Source organism: Convolutriloba macropyga, chromosome 14 (assembly GCF_964194025.1).
Source record: "Convolutriloba macropyga chromosome 14, txConMacr16.3, whole genome shotgun sequence".
NCBI lineage: Eukaryota > Metazoa > Xenacoelomorpha > Acoela > Convolutidae > Convolutriloba > Convolutriloba macropyga.
In genome coordinates this window covers 24,159,709-24,184,190 of record NC_134481.1, presented here as the reverse complement: position 1 = coordinate 24,184,190, position 24,482 = coordinate 24,159,709, and the positions used below count along the sequence as shown (strand labels likewise).

Here is a 24,482-nt window from a genome sequence, read left to right as displayed (position 1 = left end):
TTTCATTATCCATATTTTACTCTTTATAATTTTTCAGTACATATAAAATGACTAAGCTAGATGAACTTATAGAATTAAACTATCTAGAAAAACTAAACAGAAAGAATAGATTAGAAGATCAATTAAAACAACAAGAATAGTATGGAGAAATAGAAGAGTTATTTGATCCTTTAACTAAAACACTAAGTGCAAACACTGAACACAATCTAGCATTAAGTGAACAAACATTAAGAGCAAAAGATTGGCAAAATCAAGAGTTAGATAAACAAACTAAGATGATCCAGCAAGCTGGCTCCCAGTTTAATGAAGCTTTAATGAAGTCCAGTGGCAAAGCTGTAGAGGAAGCTCGAGATAAACCAGGAATGTTAGTAGATAAAGACACGGCTCAAATTATTAATTTAATGTCAGTTCAATCTAATCCCCAATTAAAGTTAAAGTTCGGAAATTTAGATAGTGGTGAATTTGAAATGAACGGTGTTAAACTAATTTACCATGAAAATGCATTTACAGTTAAGGATAATATATATGAATTGTCAGATGAGTTTCTAAACTTTCTTACTAACCCTAATATAAAACATGGTGAAATGGAGGAAGATGAAAACAAAATTAAAAGGTTTTTAAAGGATATTAGATTTGATTTAGGAAAAGGGGACAAGAAAAGCGATAGATATAGAATAATAAATCGTATAATAGGGATAAAAGATGATGTATATGGTAGGGGATTAAATAGCAACCCTAACCAACAAATTTGCCACCACTACGTGGACCCAAATAGTTTGATAGAAAGATTAGAATTATTAATACTAGAAACAATAGCTGGTCATGATGGATTATATAATGAAATGCTAGATATATCTAAGCAACTATTATCTATGAATATTATTAATCAAGAGCAACTAGATAATTTTGTTTTTAACTATGGTAAAGAAATAATGATGGAAAAACAACAACAACAACAACTATTAGCTAAAGAAGTGTTCAGTCCTCAAATAACAAAGTTTAGAAGAGAAAGAATAATACCATTATATGAAGATGAAATATGGTCAGCTGATTTAATTGATAAGTCACCTCTAACTAAATACAATAATAATTATAAGTTTATATTAACAGTTATAGATATATTCACAAAATATGCATGGGCTATTCCATTAAAGAATAAATCTGGTTTATCTATAACTAATGGTTTTAAAATAGTATTAAGTGAACATCCACAAGGTGGCTCTGAACCTAGAAAACCAGAAAAGTTATGGGTAGATAGAGATAGTGAGTTTTACAACAAAACATTTAAAACTTTACTTAAAGAATATGAAACAAAACTATATTCTACTTATAGTGATTTAAAAGCTGTATTCACAGAGAGATTTAATAGAACATTATTACCCACAAAAAAAATATGCTCATCAATGGCGATGGTAATTGGGTAAAAATATTAAATGATGCTGTTGTAACATATAACAACAACATTCACTCAACAATTAATATGACACCAGATGATGCTTCTAATAATCCTGATAAAATTAAATGCACTTTCAGTTTTAAGAATATTAAAACTAAACTTAAAGTTGGTGATTATGTTAGAAATGTAGATAAACGTAATATCTTCTCTAAACGTTACTCTTCTAATTGGAATAGAGAATTGTTTAAAGTTATTGAAGTTCTAAAAACACAACCACCAACATATAAAATAGAAGATTTTAATGGTGAGTTAATAGAAGGTAAATATTACGAACAGGAATTATTAAAATCCGAGATTGACTTTGAATCTAATAATAAAGTTTTAGAGTCATTAAATATAAATCTTTCTGTAAACAAATACAAAGATGACAAGAAACAGATTCAATCAGGCTAAACATCAATCAACATCAACATCAACAAACAACTTAACACTAAGTAAGGCTCGTGGGTTATTCCTAGAAGATAATGATAATATTAATATGAAGAATACCTATAAAATTACAAATGTACATCCTCCGACAGATGAAAAAGATGTTGTTAATAAAGAGTATTGTGACAATAACGTATTATCCTCTTCTAATAAAATAGACATTTTACGTAGAAACATAACTGAACTAAGAAAGGGTGACTTTGATAAAGTTACAACTAAAACATTACAACTAAATGAAACACAAGTTAATGAAGAATAAATCAAGGAGTTTATTGAATCAACAAATGAAGTCAGAAATACTGTTAAGTTTTGTAATAAAGTTGCTGGAGCTCCTATCTCTAAATATAATCAATTAAAACAAGAATTTGATAATAATAAGTTTAATCAGAATATCACTAACATACAAGATGAAAAGTTTACTGCTGGGCCAAAAGAATTTAAAGAAGTTAATAAAAAGACTAATTCTTTTTATAGATGAAGCCCTTTTAACGAATAAAAGGACAATAGTACAATATATAATTGCTATGCTTTTGCGAAGTACGTTACTTGATAATAAAGAACAAGAAAGTCTAAAGAAGCTTTATGGTTTTAAACAAGAAGATATAACGAAAGAAATAGAAAGAATTTTTACTAATTAAAATAACCGAAACTATGACTAGCCCAACAGCACCGAGTGAGAGATTACTATATCCAGATTTGTCATCAGTATCAGAAAGATTGATAAACGAAAAGATTCAAGCTAATAATAAATTTAATAACAATATTAACATTATTAAACATATTAGAAATTATTATGAAACTGAAACTAATAACTATAATAAGACGTTAAGTAGATATAAGAATTATATTAACGTAGCTGAGATAACAGAAATAGTATTATCATCAATAGCAACAACGGCCACAACAACATCAGTTGCATTAACAGGTATAGGATTAGCTTATTCTATACCAACAGCTTTTGCTACAGCAACTGTTTGTGGTTCATTATCAAAAAGAGTTAATATTAAAATTAGAAACAAAATTATAAAGTATTCACAATTGTATATTTTAAGTAAACAGTTTAGTGATAAGTTTAATAGACTATATACTAAATCAACGAATGATAATAAAATAGATAATGATGAGTATAATGAATTAGTTAAGGTATATGAGGATTATAAGAACAAGAAAAACAAGCTGAGTGTTTTTTTAAACTAAAATTGTTAGTATTTAGTTATAATAATGTATTTAGTAATAATAATATTAGTATTAATATTTATCAATAATCATAAACACAATATAAATATAATCATAATCATAATCATAAATATAATATAATCATAATCATAATCATAAACATAAATATAAACATAATATAGTCATAATCATAATCAAATCATTATCTCTTCTTAGTACCTAAGTATAACCCTCTTCCTTTTTGTATTACCTTTATACCTTCACAAGTAGTTGCAAATTTAATTAAATCAGGTGTGGCTGATAAAGCAGCTCTAGGGTTTTCTAGACGCAGCTGCAATTCCTATTTTACTTGCTATTTCTAATGCTCTTACTGGATTATTGGCAACCTTCTTTCCAAAGCTAACTGTAGCTTTACCAACACTTTTGAAGAAATCTTTCAATCCCTCTGCTTCTATTGTTGCATCAGATACTGTGATTTACTCCTTGACTGATTGATTGATCTACTTGAGTGATTTACTTGACTTACTCCTTCCACATTTAACACAATTAACCTTTAACATTTTAGTTCATTTTGAAGTAATTGCTCCACTTATATTAATAGTACCACTATAATGTCTACCACCAACACAATATGAATTAGTTTTGAACTTATTTAAAAGACTCATTTCTATATATAAAAAATAATGGAGTTTAAAAAGTTTAATCCCTTGTTTGTTATCAAGCCTAAACCTAAGCCTAAGGTTAAACCTAAAGCCAAACCCAAACCCAAAACTAAACTTGAAGCTGGGGGCTTATCCAGGATGGATGGAAGCCTATCTCTAGAGAATAAAAAGAAATTAGATATTATTTATGCTAGGGGTTTTGTTAAGACTAGTAGGAAATAATTACAATGACTATAGTTACAATTATAACTATGACTTTAATTATAACTAAGACTTTATTTATAACTAAGACTATGTCTATGATATAATATCTACAATCTTCTTACCATCACTATTCACAGTAATAACCTTTCTAGTTAATACTAATGCATGACATATAACATCTGCAATTGCAGCACTAAATTTAAAATTAAGTTGTATTGGTTGTGGACCTATATGATCCCTTTGATATCTAGCATCGAATACATATATTTTATAACTACTTTTGAATGTTCTATGATTTATATATGGTTTTATATTATGTGGTAGCCCATTATAATCTTTATTAAAGCTAACAATCTTTTTAAAAGCCTCATTATAATTATTGGTACCATAATTAATATTCATTCTGTCCTCGGGATAAAACTCACTACCAATCTTACAATAACATTCAGTAACATTCATTACATCAAATGTACTTGCATCATGAGTTTGTTCATTAACATTATTATTTTCAAAACCAACTATTATATATTGTGGTCTTTCCATCCCACTTTCCATACCTAGATCAAAAAGGAAGTTAGTAGCATTGGGTACATTCTTATAAAATGTCTTTCTTTCATAATAACTAAAGTCTACATTATTCTTTTTTACTTAAACCCTTTTGCACAATCATTCTATTGTCATTACTAGGATCAATACTGGGTACACACCATGATAGATCTCTAATTTTATATATTACCATCATTAGCAACTGCACCAGGATTAGCATTAATTCTAAATAGAGCTCTATCATTATTATTTCTTTTTAATATTAGTTTAAATCCTAAACCATATATAATCTTTTCTAAATCATTTACGAAACCAAATAGATCACTCATCTTAATCATCATATACATATGACCTCGTTGTGCAACAATATGGTCACCTTAAGTTGACCATCTCTATTGCCCTGATTTCTAACAAAACCACTCTCATATTCATCACCAGTACTAGTTAATAACTTATACATCAATAGATTAGGATGGCAATGATCTATATATTCAATAGTCCTACCATCACTAGTTTAAAGCTCAACTGAACTAAACAATGCCATCATACCATAATTAACTAATCTGATATCAGCATCATTAGCAAATACACCACCAGCATCATCTGATACAACAAACTCTATCTCTAGATAGGAATCACGCAAATTTAAGTGATTCTCTTCTCTATTGACAATGATATTATTGTTAGTATTGATTGTATTCATTGTTGCCAGATTATTTGGTTTATATTTTATAATCTTACTTTTGTGTATATCATTATTATAACCATAAGTTGTATCCAAATTAAAATCCATTTTTATTAGATAAAAAATGACAGAAAATTTAATCTTATGGGAACTGCCAAAGATACATGATGCTTTAACTAAAACTAAGGAAGAGTATACACTTAACTTTAGAATAATAAAATCAACAGAAAAGTTTAACTTTAGTCAACCTATACTTAATACAACAAAATTAGGTTTAATTAGATTATCTGTTTATAATTCGGTGTTTAATGTGAATAGGAGAAATAATCAATTCTTATATGCTAGTACTGTTATCGAAGATGAAGAAGCTTTACCTCAAGCTCTTAGCTCTGACCCTAACTTTGCCCATAACCCTAATCCTATCTCTACCTCAAGCGCAAACATTACATCAATACTTAATTATAATTATAGAGGAATCCCGTTGCTATATTCAACTATTACACCCCGAGCATATGAGTTAACTGACATAGCAGAATTAATAAAAGAAGAAACTGATGGTAATGTTATAATAGAACCTGATAAGAATACGATGAAATGTTTAATGGAAATAAAACAAGGAGCACTCAGCTTTGATATAGAAAACTCAATAGCCTCATTACTAGGATTTAGAAAAATAATTTATAAATAAGGTAAATATGAATCTCAGAAAATTATTGATATTATGGGTTTCAATAATATTAATATTCATTGCTATACTATATCTGGGGCTAAAGATAATGGTAAAGATACAGACATAAAATATACTGTTAATCTAACTGAACCACCAGGCTATTTGACAAATATTATACCAACTAATATCTTGTATCAAAATGTAGCTAAAGATAGAATAGAATATAATGAATTTCATATTAAAGATGAGCATGGAGGACCTATAAATTTTAATGGTGATGTATTAAGTTTTACTTTGCATCTGGTGTAACCAGCAACTTCGTTGATCTAGTGTAGATATAGAAATAGATATAAACAAAAACAAAAACATAAACTTAATTACAAAACTCTCCGATCCCAATTAATTCTTAGTTTACCATTAAAATTTTTATTTTTAGTTATATCACTTACAATATAATTATAAGGCTCTTTCCATACCTTATGACATATATTTGCAAAATCATTATAACTAAGTTCAACATTATTAAAGAAATCTTCATAAATCGATGCTAGGACTTTACCTCTCTGTTCAAATAAAATAAATAGATTACAGTTCTCTCTAACACTCTGCCTATCCAGAGAGAACAGGTTTTGATTAAATTATATCATATTGCAATTATTATGTCTACCTCTACAAAAGTATTCATTAATAACTGGTTCTTTGGCTCTAACATCATCGAATATTTTAGGTTTCTTAAAGTCTTTGGGTTGAATGTAGATTCACAATAATGTTGAAGTTAGATTCACTTGTGCTATCTAGAGTCTGATCTCTAATTACTAATTCAATTGGTGTTAGACTTATATCTTTACCTATATCTTTTATTCTGATATCACTCATAGCATTATTATCAATCTTAAATTTATTACTGAATTCCTCAAAAGTAAGGATATATAAACAATAAGCCCCACAATAAGATTCATCATATTGTTGTATTCTCTCATTAGAGCCTAGATCAACATATTTTTCTGAAAATAATGGTGGGGTTTCTACACCAAACTATCAAAGTAATACACAGGACCACCTTCTCTTCTTATAACTAAAACCCAATGTGTACCATCAGTTGGATGTAGATTGACAATAATGTTGAAGTTAGGTTCACTTGTGCTATCTAGAGTCTGATCTCTCATTACTAATTCAATTGGTGTTAGACTTATATCTTTACCTATATCTTTTATTCTGATATCACTCATAGCATTATTATCAATATTAAATTTATTATTGAATTCCTCAAAAATTAGGGTAATCATTTTTATATAATAAATTTTATAAATAAAAATGGATAAAGGCGGTATACTTTTTTTTCTTATTATTATAATTGGAATTTGTTATATAATATATGATTCAAAACCGAGTAAATACACAAAACTAGAAGAAAGATTTGGTGGATTAATGAATAGGAGTCTAGTTAGACTTGAATATGAAAAGTCACAATTACATACTATTGTTTATGGTGGAACTGGTACAGGGAAACATAATTTATTAGACAATACTTAAAATTATACACAGTCCAAAACCAAGACCAAAACCGGGACCAAAACCAAAACCAAGACCAAAACCAAAACCAAGACCAAGCTAAAAATATAGTTATAGTGTGTAAAGATGACAGAGACTGGATAGAACCTGAGTCTAATAAGTTTTATACTGGGTTTAATAAATGTGATAAAAATATGATCACAAAAAATAATATGCATTAATTTCAAAATTGTGTAATAGTACTTGATGATATGGGTGATAGGTTAAATAAGGATATAGCTTATTATTTTACTGAAGGTAGACATTATAATATTCAAATGATTGTAATGTGTCAAAAAGCAGCTCAAATAATTAACATAGCATGAATGAGTTGTGATACTATTTATATAACAACTTATAATGGACCTGATCTATTTAAAAGCTTATATAAGATATATAAATGTGAACATGACTTTAGTAAAATAATTAGTGAGTTAAATAGTAACCATTATAACCGTACAGATGGAATGTCAGATGAACTTCGTTATGGTATAATTAAACATAATAAGAAGGAAAACACTTTTATTATTATTAATAGTAATGGAACAATGATATATGATTCAAGAGTTGGTTTCCTTGATTTAAAAGCTCTTAGTTTAAAAGATGAAATAGAAAGAGAAGATATAAACAAACTTATAGCATATATGAAACCACTAATGATTAATGCCACAGATAGAAATGTTATTAATCATGATAATTATCAGTTTTATTTTAATAAACATCTTACTTTAAATAATATTAAAATACAGAATGATGTTCTAACTAAAGAATTGATTATGGGAAAGGGTATAAAAAATTTATCAACTATTGGTGGAATTATAAGCTCAGGTTTAATTATATTTAGTTATATTTATCCTGATATAATATCAAGAAATGCTGGGAGTGTAGCAATGTGAGCCAGCACAATGTTGAGTAGAGTAAATACATTGGTTAATGGGACTTCGTCCATGTTTCACAATGTTGGATATGGAGGAGAGTTGGATAATGATCTCCAAACGGACGAAATCCGTGGCAAGCCAAGTAGCTTTGCTGATAGTGAAACATGGGCAAAGCCCAATCTGCGAAGCAGTTTCACTGATCTACGAAATGCAATACAAGAAGAATATATAAACGACGAGGATGGGACTTTAAATAGAAAGAGAGGAAAGTTTTTAACCAGACTATATGGAAATAATGAAGAATTTAGAGAAGAGATTTTAAATTTTGTTAGAGATAAAAAAGAATTAGACCATGAATTGATTTTGGATAAGAGATGTAAAACTAATACACTCAAAACGTTAGGAAATAAATATTTAGCAGAGTGTATCACATCTAAAGATAATACTAAAGATTTATATGAAATCATGGCTAAATATTACCCTGTGAAATGATTAGGTAAATATTAAAGTTTACCCTATTAGAAATGCTTTTACAATGTTTAGAGTGTAACTGTAAATATGGAAACATTGCTGTTTTAAAATATCATTATGAATCATGTCATAAAGATAAAACTGATAAATGTATGTGTGGTAATATAATATTAAGTGGTATTTGTGCTAATGATTTTTCTCCGTGGGGTTGTTCTTTAAAAAATGAATCTAGTTCAAGCTCTAGTTCTAACCCTAGTTCTAGTTCTGCTTCTGGTTCTAGTTCTAGCTCTAGTTCTAGTTCTGGTTCTGGTTCTGGTTCTAGTTCTGGTTCTGGTTCTGGTTCTGTTTCTAGTTCTGGTTCTATCTATGACTCTAACTCTAAGTCAGATCCTAACCTTAACCCTAACCCCAACCCTAACCCTAACCTTAACTTTAACCCTAACCCTAACCCCAACCCTAATCCTAACCGTAGCCCAGAATAAATTTACTTATATAAAACCACTAACTGATTTTGATGAGAATAAGTATACATGTAGAAGTTGTACTTCAGCTAAAGTTAATTGTCCATATTGTACTTCTGTTGTGAGATATGATGGGATACGGGCTCATGTAAAGAAACAACATCCAGATGTAGAATTAACTAGAGGATTTAGTAGAAGCTTATTAGATAAAAGACAAATTCCTAGAGCTGTAAGTCCTTTAGTTATTGTCCAAACAGAGGAAAGTTGTTCATGTAAATACTATAATTTTGTATCATTTCTTATTAATAATGGAATAAATATAGAAAAAGTAAAAGAAAATATAAATTTATTGAAGAGTATAGATAATTTGAAATAAAAAGTATAAAAAAATAAAAAAAATATCAAAAAAGAGGGAATCACTCTTTAGGAGCGAAAAAGAGCGATCTTTCTACTGGGGGATCACTCCGAATAAGAGTGAATCGCTCTTAAAGAGTGAAATTTAAATTTTGCTTTGATTTTTTGATTTTTTGTTTCATTTTTGATTTAAATTGATTTTTTTATTGAACTTAGAGCTAATATATAGTAGTGGATAAAACAAGGGATTCAACAAACAGTAAAATTTGTCCCGATTCGACATGCGCGATTAGCGTTAGGAGAAAGGGACAAATTTTACTGGTGGTTGAATCCCTTGTTTTATCCACTACTGTCGAATGCTGACTTACTTTTGAACTTCAGTATAGGAAAGATAAAGACATTCGTTTCAAAATGAGTCGAAGTAGCAAGAGTAGCCACAGCCGCAGAACCAGCAATTCCCTTATTACGATGCCCCACAAAATCAGCCAGACATTCACTGGAGACGAGATCAAACGACTCAACTTGAGGTAGATAGTCTTGTCTTTTCTTTTCAGTCAAACATGTCAAACGTGTCAAATCATGGGGTTTTTCTCATGATAGCCCTCTTCCAATTATACCGTAAATATACCATAATGGGGATCTATAATAGGGGGGAGGGGGGGGGCTATTATGGAAAAACACAATTCATGATCATAATATAGAAAATAAATACTAACAAGCCAATTTATATGATTTATATCAAAATGTTATTTGGAAATATTTGATCCTACAGCAGATTCAAATTTGACTGTTCATTATCAGAGGTAGAAATAGGACACAATTGGACCAACTTTCTGTTCATATAGCCTCATGCTGGTTCCTCAAGAGTTATGTAAAACTATATTTAAAACTTGGTTGATGTCCTTTCTGCGAATTGGTTTGTAAAAATGATCCTCGCTTAATTTGGATTTGGCGAAAATTGAACAGACTTAAAAAAGTAAAGTGAAGCTAAGAAATTCTGTCAAAAGCGGCAAATATTCTGATACCGAAAAACTACCAGAAGTCTGCGCAGACTTGTCAGACTGATTTTTGTGCGTCCGCAAATATCTGTGAACAGATCATGTGTCATAATTGGCAAAAAGTTAATTAGCAATTTTCTCTTCGTCGGTTTTCAGAGCTTTTATGAGCATATGCTTCAAAATTTTACACAGTTGAACTTAAGGACCTATTATGCCCCCACCCTTATGCCTTAAAAGGCATACAAATTTCAAAATTTTAATCCACCAGAAACACCATAACATGTTTTTCATTGAAAGGTTTCCAAAAGATCTGATCAGTGCTTACAAATATCAAAGAGAGACAAATTAAACAAATAGAAAAATTAATAGATATAAAACGGTAAAAACAACTTTTTTCTAGCCCGTAAAATGCTCAAATTACTACTCTTGAAATTTGTTAATTGCTCTCAAACGAAGTTTGTAGCAATTATATTAGTCCTTACGGTCTTTTTTTATGCGATTTTTCGCTTGACCGATTTTTCGTCTGACGCTTTTGACTTTTCTTCCTCAAAAACGGGATAAACAGGTAGCGCCCAGCTCTTTCAGCTCTGTTTCAGCTCAAACTGTTTTGGAGATCCATACTCACACTTATGGTGTGAAGGGCGGTTCTTACAGTGTCGCCCATCCCCTCAATCAGCCCCGGTTGCACCCCTCCCCCCTCCTCCCGTGGCCAGCTACTGACGAACAACCACTTGCTAAATACGCAAATTTATAATATTTTGCAATTTTTTCAAGCTTTTTGAAAATTTTTGACAATTTTTGATTTTTATCAGCCCTAGGTGTCAAGGAACCTCCTTTAGGTTTTAAAAATAGGTTACTGCCTAGTTTCTAGTGGTAATGTAATGGTTCAAACATTTTACCATCACGAATTTGAGCATTTTTTTGACAAAACGTGCAATTTTTTTCAAGTTTTTTTTGGATTTGTTTTTCCTTATTCAGGTCTTTCCAGACCATGGGACCAGAAAACATCCTATGGGGTTAGATCATAAGTTACTGACAAAATTGTAATGGTAATGGAAAAAATTTTCACTTTTTTTAATTTCACAAATTTTGGCAATTTTTTGATAAAACTTGCTTTTTTCAAGTTTTTTTGAAATTTTTTGTCGTTTTTCAGCCTTATGAGCAGAGGAACGTCCTCTAGAGTTTGAAATTAGGTTTATGAATAATTTTTAGATTAAATGGAATGTCTTGCAATGTTTTAACATCACGAATTTTAGCATATTTTTCTTATTTTTTTGCCATTTTTTTCCAATTTTTAAACATTTATAGTCATTATTCAGATTTTTTGAGCCTCAAGGGTCAAAAAAGCCTCCGATAGTGTTTGATGATAAGTTATTGGAAAATTTTTGTTGGTCATAGATTAATTTTCAAATTTTTGATATCAAGTTTAAGCAATTTTTTTTAAAATTTGAAATTTTTTTTGGTTTCTATAGACTCAAGGGCCACGAAAATTCCTCTAGGGTCTGATTATATGTTACTGCATAGTTCATAGATGTAATGAAATGTTCTTCAAGATTTTAATATCACAAATTTAACCAATTTTTAAAAATTTTTGCAATTTTTTTATGTTTTTGTATTTTTTCCGGCAACAGAGGCCGTGGGACCTCCTCCAAGAATTGATAATAAGCTACTGCATAGTTTGTAGAGTTCATAGGGATTGTGATCACTTTTTTCTATGACTCCAGATTTAGTAATATATAAAAATTTTTGGAAAATTTTTTTGTTCCAAGCATGTGGATCTTTATGAGCCAGTGAAACTAATTCAGGTTGAAACAGGGATACTGGATAGTTTTTTGAGACAATGAATTGGTTCTTAAGATATTAATATCTTGAATTTTAGCAAGATTTTTGTTTTAAAATTTTCATTTTTTTCCAAATTTTTCAATATTTGTTTGTCCTTTTCTGAGTTTAACGACCATTACTGTTCAACCAAACTTTTCAAGTCTTGCAGTTGGGTTAATTGACAGAGATTTCGAGACAAAAAAAGTGGTTTTGATTTTTCTTGTGGAATTCAAAACTTTTTTAATTTTGTCTTTTTCAGTCTTTTTCTATATGATTTATTTATTAACAAGGTTAGAAAACTTATTAAGTTGCAGTGTCGAATCCAATCATGAAAGATATTCCTGTATCCTTCTCTCTCTTTCGGTTGGGGTTCCTTTCCTTCTATTTCTCGTTCACGTTTTATCTCTCTCTCTTTTTGTTGATTCCGCACTTCAGCTGCTGTTATGTAGCGTAATGTCACCATCTCTCATACTCATTATCAATGAGTTATAGTTGAAATGTTTTTTTATCATAAACGATCTAACAGGCACTTTTATGAAACCATTGTTAATTGCTCTAAAAAGCAAATCGACCACGTGAAAAGCAGTTTTTCGCTTGGCCGTTTCGTCTGGACTCAATTGACTTTCGTATTCAGAAACGGGATAAAGAGGTAGCGCCCTGAGGACACTACACTAAACCGTGGCTAGCTGTTGACAACGCCAACCGCACGTTTGAGAGCAATTCGCCCGACGTTAGTTGGTTATGTTTATTAATTGATCTCGAATGAATCTTGAAGCATTATTTTGTGAAAATGTGTGGGCATGACCGTTTTGTTCCAGAACATTTTTTTTTCATTTTTGGGTGATTTTTTTCACGCTTGAGTTCTTGATTTCAACGATATCTCGAAAAAAATATTGTTTGGTTTTCGAAAAAGAAAAACAAGGCTTGAAAACTTAAAATTTCATTCCTTATGCCATTTTATTAACTCATTTTGTGAAATTAACTTTATGCTAACTCCAACAAATCTTTTATGACACTAATTATTGCGTTGCAAAAGGTTCCTTCTATTAAAAAAGGCTGAATTCAATTTATTCGAAAAAAGTTTTTCTACAAAGACCGTTTTGTTGCAATGTAAGTTTTTTTTTGAACTGTGCAAACTTCAAATTGTTTCATACGTCTGCTTAAGTTCATAATTAACTACGATTTTAATTTAGATTTCTTCCATATCAATAAAAATATAAGCAAATTGCAGTCAGTTCAGAAGATGCAAAAAGTTTCAAACTTTACAAATATTCTTTGAACTACCATGGTTTGAATTCAACAATTATTTGATACCAGCAAAAAATCTTAGTCAGCTCGATGCACAAGAGCGCTTACATTTCCCGTACAATTCTGCTTACCAAAAAATTTCAAGCTGATATTTTTCAGATTTTTTGACAAATATTTTTCTTCTTTATCCTCTAGAGCTTTATCCAGCAATAATTCTTATCAAAAAATGCCAATTATTTCCTTTAAAACCGTTGAGAGTCGCATTTTTAATTGTTTTAAATTATTTGTTTTAAATTATTTGTTTTAAAACCGCTGAGAGCCGCGCAATTCATATTGATAAATCAATAACATTGGGCCAAATAAGGCGTGAAATCATTTCTTTTTTGTCTCTTCAATGACTCATCGCTGATCTCGTTAGGGAATTTTTCTCACATCTTTTTCCACCAGCAACTAATATTAAATTTTCAAATGAAAATATACAACTGACTGTTTGGTTTACAATGCAAATGTAAATAAGAACTGGGTAAGGAACTTATTTGAGACTTATACGGAACAAGTGTTAAGAGAATTTTTTTTGTCTTTCACAGAAAGATTTCTTTTATCTACTCGTTCCATTCCCTTCTATTAAAGCCTCATTGTATGCTTCAGTTTAATATAAACTGCAAAGAGATGTTTTGTTACTGTGTCAAAATATTTGAAAGATTTTGATGAGATTTTTTCCACACTTCATATTGCATATGTGTCAGAAAAAAATTTTTTGTTCGTTTGTCTCTGATATTTATAGAAACAAAATACTTACAAATCATGATACCCGAATTTTTTTGTTCACTTTCTTAGATCAAGAGCCAAATTTAAAGGCTGCAAAGCGGCGAGCGGAGAAAAACATTTGCTACATTATGACATTTTCATTTCTCAATGTTTAAAACTCTAGTTTTTAGAGAAATGAATCATTGTAGCAAGGTTGATTTTACTTTTGCATGTTTGGTGAGCTTCGGTAGTATCTCGGGACGAAAAGAACTCGTGACATCTTGATGGCATCCCATACAGAATAGGACTCTAAAATGTTTATTCAGATTTCGAAAACTGGACAAGGACCATTCTGGCAAGTTGTCAGTGAGAGAGTTGAAGTCTCTTCCTGGGTTCCCAAAGAACCAACTCATCTACAGGATCATTGACATTCTTGATCAAGATGGAGACGGAGAGATCGACTTCCACGAATTCATTGATGGCTTGTCTCAGTTCAGCGTAAAAGGTAGACGAGCAACCGGTACAACAAAATTGTCTCGCAATGATAAAACCATATGCCTATCACTCTTTGAAACACTGTTCTTATTAAAATCAAACCATAGTTTAGACCGCGAACGCTGAAAAGACCATGAACGACAAAAATTGTTACCAAAAACAATGCTTGACACAATTTGACGAAAAATTGTTTGCTCACATCGAAAGAGCTATGAAATCTCTTCAAATCAAAATTTTAACGCACTGGAGTATTGCGTCGGCAAAAGTGTAATTCCGAACATTTGATTGGTCCAACATACCACGCTCGACTTTTGGGTCACGTTGGGTTTGTACTCAGCGAAAAAATGAATAAGGAGAACTTTGTGAAATCATTAATCGAAGAAAAGTATTTTGATGATTTTTTGTCCCGAAAAACTATTAATCAATTCTCGTTGCGATAAAAACCGTTGCGTAACGATGAAATAACTTAATTCTTACTGTTATTTTTACGCGACATTACATTACTACGAAAAGACTGGAGCTCGATGTATGAAATAACTTTTGCTGAATTTCGATAAATATGATTTTCTTCGACAGAGAAAATTTTTCTATGCAGTTTAGTCAAACCCCTATTAGAAAATTCTGATCTTCACAAAATTTGAGTTCTGTCTATGGTAATACATGATGAAACTTGTTCAGCCATTTTTTGTACTGATTTGTCTTGTTCTGATAAAAATCAAATTTTCTAAAGTACTCCAAACATCTCATTTCATCCATATAAAAAGTACCTTGATCCTCTTGCAGTAGCGCTACACAAACTGTCTAAAATTATCGACGACATCTATAACTTGTTGCAATTTTAAATAATAATTGCACTAAGTATCAGTACGATACGATTTTGTGTGCAACATCATTGGATCTCACTAACACCTTCAGAAAAAAAAAACAATCAGATGAAAACAGAAACCCAGAGAATTAAAAAACTTAAAATAAAAGATATATTTTAGTCCGGAAAATAAAATGAAAACCATATTTTTATCAGAAGAAAAATTTTTTGCTAAACGTGTCTTTTTTGGACTTACTTTTAGGATTACCATAACATCTTAAGGAAAAACATTTACGAACTGACTTGAAAACTGTGTTCCTTTTTAACCAAATGCCTTCTTATGTAGCTATAAATCAATTAAAACAGTGTGCAATTTTAGAGTTTCAATTCTAAGCAAAACGAGTTCAAAAGTAAGCAACGTTTTAAGATTGTAAAACGTACAATCCAACAATTGAATCTTAGACGGCGAGGTTTTTGCGATTCTTTTTCACCCGTTTTTTGTCTGATATTATCGACATCAAAACCAATTCTTAATTGGTCAACAACCGTGAAGAGAACCTAAAAATATCAAGCAGTAAACCACCTCAATCAGTGCAATAGTGGTCAAACTTACTTAAAATTAGGTTAAGAGAACTTTTTTGAGCTTTCTACGTTTATTTGAAAAACTTTAATTCTTATTTTAAATAGTAGAAATACTGGATTCCAATTGGCTAAAACTCGTTCATTTGCTTTGTAACATCCTCCGGCCCGAAAAAGGATATTTGGAAAACTCGTACAAGCTTTAAAAGTGGACGGATGTAGGACGGCGGAGCGGGTGACGCTGTCGGAGCCGTAATGAAGTTCAGAAATTGGAGCGATGGGGCAGCAACCCCTAGGGTTGGATCCAACGGGACCAAATAGCGTTAGCGTACGACTTTGCACGGGTGTAGCGTTTACGATGGTCAAACTCACTATTGCCGACAAGAGACGGGATATCGGTAGATTACTCTCCTAACGGTAATTCATTGGGCTTTAAATGGTTCAATTCGTTGGGAACGATGCTTAAGGGCGTTAGCAGATGCGAATTAAGCGAAGACTCCAAAAGTCAACGGGTAGTTTGAAGCACCTCATTCATGAGGAGACACGTGCCAAGAACACTATATAGCACGCGTTTGAAACTGCGCACTATCTTTTCCCTACTTTCACCCTGATGTGAAGCACTGGTTGGATTGAACCTCCACTTTATACTTTTATGAGCGAACTCAGCTGCAATGTTGACAATGTTCCACTTTCTGACATTTTCTGGGAGTTCTTTTTCCGCTTCGATAAAATTAGTGCCAATGTCCGATCAAATCATGGCACAAACAGCTCAACTCCCAAAATACAAGGACTTGTGTCCATGGACGTAACTATCTCAACCTGGACTGCGCGAGTAGTAAGACAAGTGAAGATGAATCCTCACCTCTTTTCTGTAGTACGGCGGACAGTTACAAAAAACGGCCTAGATTAACCAACGCCAGTGTTCGTGAAGGGAAAAGACTAGTAAGCAAGTCCCTCCTGTGGTAAATCACACCTGATTGGTTGCATTGCTACAGCGTGAAATTTTCTGCAACCTCAGGCAGTGTGCTTTAATGGAGCAAAGTGATTATCTTAGTTTCAGTATTGTACAGTGTTCATGCAAAATTCATCTAAATTATTCAACTCCCTGACGGTAATGCTTAAAATGAGTGTGTTCAAATTACATTTTTACCAACCGGTGACGTGCATTCAAATTGATAAGGTGCTTTACGTTAAAATCAACTTTTGATAACCGCTTGATGCGGCCCGAGGAACGGAATAGTTCATTTGGATCAATCAACGCTGAATGTCGAGCAACAGATTTGTATTTGAGAAGATCCCTCATTTCGGCTTTTAAGGACTTTCCTTGCATGAGGTAATGGAGATGACGCTCGGTTCCGTCATGGTCAGAGGGGTCAGTAATGCTACCATCAATGGTACGGTAGCCGGCATCTTTCGACAAAAGTTCGCAATAGGCAATAGGCAAATAGTTTTGATAAGAACTAAACGTATCAATTGGAAATATTGACGGAACGCTTTTTGTTTGTTTCTTAGCAAAAGAAGCCAGAGATACAGTGTCTACATCAGTAACGACCTTGTTGACACCAAGTTTAATGTTATTGATGATGTCTTCATTCGGATGAATGGGAATTTGAATTAATTAGGAAATGTGGACCTTTGACCAAACTGATTAGTTGTAAAACATCACCGGACATTCAGCGCGTGTCAGAGTTAGCTGGATTATCCTTAGTTGAGACGTGGTTCCATTGGTCAACGCTGGTTTACTCTCACAATTCGCAAACGCGTATTCCAAGAAAGCTTTTCATTTGCGTTAATCCATTAAAGACTGGTCGTGCTGCCTTTCAACATAAGTACTTGATTAAAGGTTAAACTAAATGCCCGGAAATTTTTTTTTTCAGCCGAGTGGCGAACAGAGCTGCTTGCAATTCCAGTTTTGTGATTGTCATTACTTTCGTCGGCGCCAAGCGCGCCTTGCCCAATACATACGCAAGCTCTGTTTTTTCTCCGACCCTTACTTGGGTTCGGCAAGAATTCGACAGCAGTGAAAATATCCCTGAAACTGTCGCCGATTATCTGCGATTCTATATTATCAAAGAGGCCACATAGATGACTTTGAGGGATTTTGATGTTTTCATGCTTCGGTAAGTCCGCGCTTCAAACCAAAAATCTTCGAATCATGTCTTGTGAGAGATCGTCATCTTATTGTTGTCCTGTGACACGCCAGATAACTTTTAAGAGTAGTCGGGCAATGAAAGTAAACGGTGCCACAAGATCAATGGGGTCAAAGAAATAGAAGATTGGAAACCAAGCGCTGCGTGGGTAACTTGGTAATGACGCAGCTTGTTCCCTTACTCGCAAATTATGTCCATAACTTACTTTAGACTAAGCACGTGCAATAAATTCTCCTGGTATAAAACACTAACCTTGGGTTCAGTAGGTTGAAGAGAACCAACTATTCGATCAAACAGATTTGGCACATTCGTACAGACTTAGTCAGGTTGAGACCCCGGAGATGGAGAAGATGTAACAATTTTTTCGATCTTTTGATGGCTTTCTCAGGAGAGTCAACTGAGTCACGCCAGTTGTCCTTTTTAAAGTTTCCAAGAACGGCTTTTGCCGCTTAGGGCTATAACTTGATGTTGTCTTTCGCAGCGCATTGTGGTGCATAGTTAACGCAAGTTTGTCGATTCCTTAGATACGGCGGGTTTATTGGTACCCCACAACGTTTGTTGTGGAGTGCTCCCCCCACAAAAAATGAAGTGACAGTTGACTTGAAGGTAATACGCCCGCGAGTTAAAATGTCCACGATGTCGGCAGACAAAACATACGGCTTCTGTCGGAAGCAGAGAAGTACAAAAACTGAGTTTTGGAGCAAATCAATTCCAGTGAGTAAGAATTTATTCCAAGAGGCATCGTTAAACTTTGCTGCTCTATTAAGCACCCTACTCTCCTGAACCGTTGTTACCGTCGCACCCTCGGTTACGTACCCTTTTTTCAGATCTTCCGTTATGGTTCTACTTCAATTACTCTTCATGCCTTCATCCTTGACCAATTATTTTTCAAAAGATTAATATGAAAAAGAAAGGAGAAGCAATTACTTGGCAGCTTGGGTTTTTCTGCTGCCCACAACATTCCAAGGCTATTGTGAACATCTCAGAAGCCTCATTCCGAGTTCTCAATCCGAGAACATCTCAGGCCATTGTGTACGGTGGCATTTTCAAGGATTTTGTGAGCCTTACATCCGCTGCAGATCCTTGGTCGACGTGCTGGTTTGCCCCAAACAATTCATTGCCGCACCATGACTTTACTGGACTTGCTAACTCATTGTCATGTTGAATATTAATTTCAAAGCACGCTAAAATTTAACCCGAACTTGATGGTAACGGACCGCTTAAGACCCAACCTATGGGTAAGCGTAATGCAACCGGTGAACGCTTCTCATCGGAAGAGAAGTATTTTAACGGTTAAAAGACATGATCGACGGCTAAATGTGCTAAGTCTCCTGCAGGGCCAGTACAATAATTCCATCTGAACCGAGGTTCAGACTCCATTTAACGTTTGAAATATTGATGTTCTCTTGATTTCGCAGTCTTCGGTATTTAAACCCTTGACATTTAGTTGTAGTGCTTTACCGTGCCAACCAAGTCTATTGCTAGACTACTGGCCACCCAAGATTTACTGCAGGCGGTATCACACAAAATTAATGCCTTGGTATCTAAACGGGACAAATTGACAAATTGCGATTCAATCAACTAAAGGAATCCCTGGACGTCAGTAACAGATGACATCGTTTTGGTCTTATTAGACGGCCGTTGACTAGTAGTTGCTTTACTTTGACATGTGTTGCTATAAGGCTCAATGTATCGGGAGTTGTTGACTGGTTGGTTGGGGAAAACCTATCTACCTCATGCAATAGTGGGTTATGGGAACTATTGAAACTTTCTGCCCGGCTCTTTCTTGGTGGAGGGCAATGGCGGAATGTGTGCTTGTCCCATAAACACGAAAAGCAAAGTATGTTATCCGCAACCAACTTAGCTTTCTGGGCTGAAGTCTTTTCCTTGAAAATTTGACGCTCCTATAGACACTGCTTATCTTGGCACATAATGCAGCACGATTAAATGTTTGTGGAGGAAGATGGATTTTGCTTCTTTGTTTCCCGTTGTTCTGAATTTGATGTGAACACTTTTGAGGCTGTTTTTGGTTTTTCGTAGCCGAAGTGCTGTTGTCTTCAAATTTTGTTTCGGTTGCGTTTTGATTCAAAAGATCGTGTGTCTCAGTGCTTTCTTTAAGCCAATCGTTGAAGTTAAGGAGGGTAGGTTCAAGCCAGTGCTCTTAAACCGTAAGGAGCGAACAAGGCTCTATAAAGTTTGGCGGTAACTTCCGTACCACTTGGTTAGGGAGGGAAGCGCTCGACAAGTCTTTGTCCTATGATAGTGACTTGAACACCACAACAAAGCTGGATATTTTTGAAAAATATTTTATGATGTTATCTTTTTGGTGCCTTTTAAGAGGGAGAAAGTTGCTTAGTTTATGCAAGTGTACAGGTACGACTGCGTGTGGCTGTTCAATTTTTTGTACTCAAGTTCTTAGTGCAAATTCGTACATTAAACCATAGTACGCCCAAACTCAGCGATTGCGTTCTTTGCTTGACCAGTGACGTGGGTTTGAAGGTAGGTCAGCTTTAGGTCATCAGTGAACGACTGCGAATCAATTAAGCTTTTGAATTAACCATACCACTCATGCCACTATAAGGGGTCAACATTAAACTCATCAAGTTTCAACTCGAACAAAGGGCCGTTTCTCATGCTTGATTTTGCATCATCTAATTCCCAAATCAATGACGCGGTTTTTTGCATTGAGTGAGCATGTGTAGACACCTGCGGTCCACTCCAATTCAACGGAGTGAGCCCAACATAAATATATGTTGGCTGAAAAAACCGGAGTGTCTAGACCAGGTGTGACATTACTAGCAGTTGTGATCGGGTTTTCATGTTGTATGCGGGTGCATGTCAATCATTCAAGGTGATTTTTGGTAGACATGCATTATGTGCCTGTACATTTGGAGGCACACTATTCACGGTAGTTGTGTCTTTGTTGACTATTGACAGTCTGTGCCGTGACAAACGCCAATGACACATATTTGAAACAAAGTTTTGGCCAAGAGTGATATTGGGCATATTTGGGGCAGGATGAACAACGGAGCTTACGACTTTGTGTACAATTTTGAAAACTGTTGTGAAGGGAAGGCTGACTGATCAAAGGGGCGTGTGGAATGGGAGCAGTGAGTTTTGAAGCAATTACCTGATTTGAGTTTGGAGCAAACACGGGGAGAAATATTATTAATTATGGGTTCCACAATGTGGTGTTGGGTGTTTGAAGGCAACATTTGTTGAGGTGAGTGCAACACTTGTTGTTATGATCATTACGAATAATATTACGTTTTTTATCATTGACAGATGACAAATTGAATGCTCGAACTAGTTATAGTTTTATTAGAGTTAACATCTAAAGGTCCCTGGTTCTATCCCGGGTCGCGGTACCAAAAAGTAGCTGTAAATCTACTACAACAGTCTACCGCTTTAGAGTTTCTTTTCTTGAGCAAAACGTATTCAACAGCAAGCAGCGTATTGTGATTCTAAAACTTACAATCCAACGAGTGAATTGTAGGCGGCAAGGGTTTTCAAAGCTTTTTTACCGGTTTTTGTCTGATGATTTTGATGTCAAAGTCGGTTCATAATCGGTGAACAGTCGTTTAGAGAATTTAAAAACGTTACCCTGAAAAGCACCATATTCCATATATATCGTAGTTATAATTACTTAAAATCAGGTTAAATACAATTTTTCGGAGCATTATACGCATTTAAATTCGAATTCAAATACTCAATTCTGATTGGTTAATATTATTACTTGTTTACCCGGTAACACTGTATCTCTAAGTGGGATAATAAAAGCATTACTGAAGCGTTCTTCAGTTCAAAATGTTCTTTTGCTAAAACGCTAGATATTCGAAGTCATTAAGTTCTTGGCACGGGACACAAGATATGCAACCTTAATATTTGATAAAGTATAGGGCTTTTCAGTAACAAAAATTTTTACGGTGTCTTTATTGAAAAATTTAAGTTTTCTTGTGTTAATGTAGAAAACTTCGCGGAAGGAAGACGGCTTAAAATTACTGCCTACGTAATTAACAATAAATAGGCACTACAATTCAAGGTATAGATCGTATCCCTAATTTTTGCCTTGTATAAAAATTACTAAAACGGCATCAAAAAAGCGCTTTTAATTTTTGTCAATTTTTTTTATTTGTTCATTTTGTTTTCCAATACGACTCTTTTCTTGCCAAAAACATTCCACGTTCCCACAGTGCGTAGGCAATTCGTTCGATCATGTTAAACTCTTTATCTTGCTCAGTTGTTTGATTGTGCCGGGCTTTTCATTGCTTTTTCATTCTGGTAGGTATATGAAAATGAAAAGCTCCAATTTTTAGCATTGAAAAGGGTCATGCTCACTTCTAATTGCACGCTAGTTGTTTCAATAATTCTATGTATGTTTAATCTCCGGTAGTATTTTTTCATAATTACCGTCGCAAAGCGTTTTATGATTTTGTCCATAAAAACAATTTCGTTACTAAAAATTTTTTTTAGCAAACTTAAATCGAGGGAATTTAAGCTGAGAAAATGTTTTATTTGACCAAAAACGTTTCTCTGCAGGATCCTAATCGGTTTTTTTTGAAATACAATTATCTGAGGAACAAGAGCTGAAGCCTAATAAAATGTCTTTGAATTCAGTATTTTGCGCATTCTTTGTTGTTACCTTCGGTATATGGAACGGAAAGAGACATTTGTTGGTTACAAGCCAAAAAAAAATGTTTCAAGTTAAAACCATTATTGATATACCTGTTGTTGATATTTATGTCTTCAATGTGAACTTCTCTCTACTATTCCAAAATATCAATCACTGCATCTCCTTAATTGTTCTCAAGCTAATTTTTTCAGCAATTAACTGGGTCCTCTATTTTTTTTTGGATGCTACCTTTTGCAGGGCATGATTGATATTTCCTCATAAATTGGACAAGCTCGTACATCCCGAGGCTCCTAGATTGTAAAGGCTTTGTCTCTAAGATTTGTAGTACGCTGTAAGTATACCATGAGATCAGCTGATGTGAACTGTAAAGTGTTTCATTCCAGGTGAGAAGACTCGGAAACTGCAGTTTGCATTCCAAATTTACGACTTAGACGGGGATGGATACATCTCAACAAAAGATTTATTCAATGTGAGAGAAAGTTTATTCAATAATACTTTTACAAAAGGTGAGTAAATAACATAAATTTGTATAATTATTTGGAAAAGAAGCATTGCAAGTTCACAATTGTGAAGAATAAAAAGACATTACAATCATTAATTATACTTTTTACAATTAGTAAACCAACCAAAATTAATTTTTTTACTACGCAATGCCTCGACCACAAAAACGTAGCTCTTCTTATCTTTGGAGATGGACAAACTTTAACAGAATTCCAATGGCGGAAAAAGCTAAAATGAGCATAATCGAAAAATTACCAATAAGAAATTCGCTTCATCTGAACAAAGAAACACTATTTTATCGCGGGTTTTTTTTCCAATTTTTAAATCAGATTGTATTTGAATTTTTTTTAAGCTAAAACCCCATTTTATCTGAATGTTTTGTGAGTCACCCTCGGGGAGAGGGGTGGGTGGCAAAATCTGTAGAATTGATTTTAGCATTTTTCAGGTGCTGAAGATAATGTCGGGTGAGAATTTGACAATGAAACAGCTGCACTCTGTAGTTGATAAGACAATGTACGAGGCAGACACGAATGACGACGGACGAATCTCCTTTCTCGAATTCAGTCAAATAGTAGAGAGCATGGACGAATTCAAAAAGATGGTGGTTCAAAATGTCTGAACTAGTTGTGAACAAACTATTCAGATATGGTTTCAAATGTGGCGAAAATATTCAGAAAATATTAAGGTATAAAATTGTAGTTAAAAAAACTCTACTTATAATAGACGGTCTTTGAAAAATCTTATGACTTGCGATTTATATTGAATACATCATGAACAAATTATATGCTTCATATATAAATTGTGTAAATTCTACTTACAAACTACTTATTCTCATATTAGATGAAGAAAAGTTCACTCTTACAAGGATACTGATAGTGGTGATTTACAACCCTTGAGTTCGACGAAAGATGTTATCTTGTGTTTTAAATCTAATTGAAGTTTCCCGCAGAATTCTTTTTAAT

The 24,482-nt window shown here is 33.2% G+C and overlaps 1 protein-coding gene across 8 annotated transcripts in view; it reads left to right on the top strand.

The window, feature by feature from the left end:
* The window catches only part of LOC142353562 (uncharacterized), an 87,265-nt gene extending 62,794 nt beyond the window's left edge, over positions 1-24,471 (top strand). For 7 of the 8 annotated variants that reach the window (XM_075405827.1, XM_075405826.1, XM_075405830.1 and 4 more), the window contains 4 exons: positions 9,925-10,070; positions 14,684-14,862; positions 23,403-23,488; positions 23,966-24,471. In XM_075405827.1, coding sequence (XP_075261942.1) covers positions 9,925-10,070; positions 14,684-14,862; positions 23,403-23,488; positions 23,966-24,139 — 585 coding nt within the window. In that variant the 3' untranslated portion in view covers positions 24,140-24,471. The remainder of the gene's footprint in view (positions 1-9,924; positions 10,071-14,683; positions 14,863-23,402; positions 23,489-23,965) is intronic. The other variant, XM_075405828.1, reaches the window with a different exon arrangement.
* Positions 24,472-24,482: the final 11 nt, after the last annotated feature.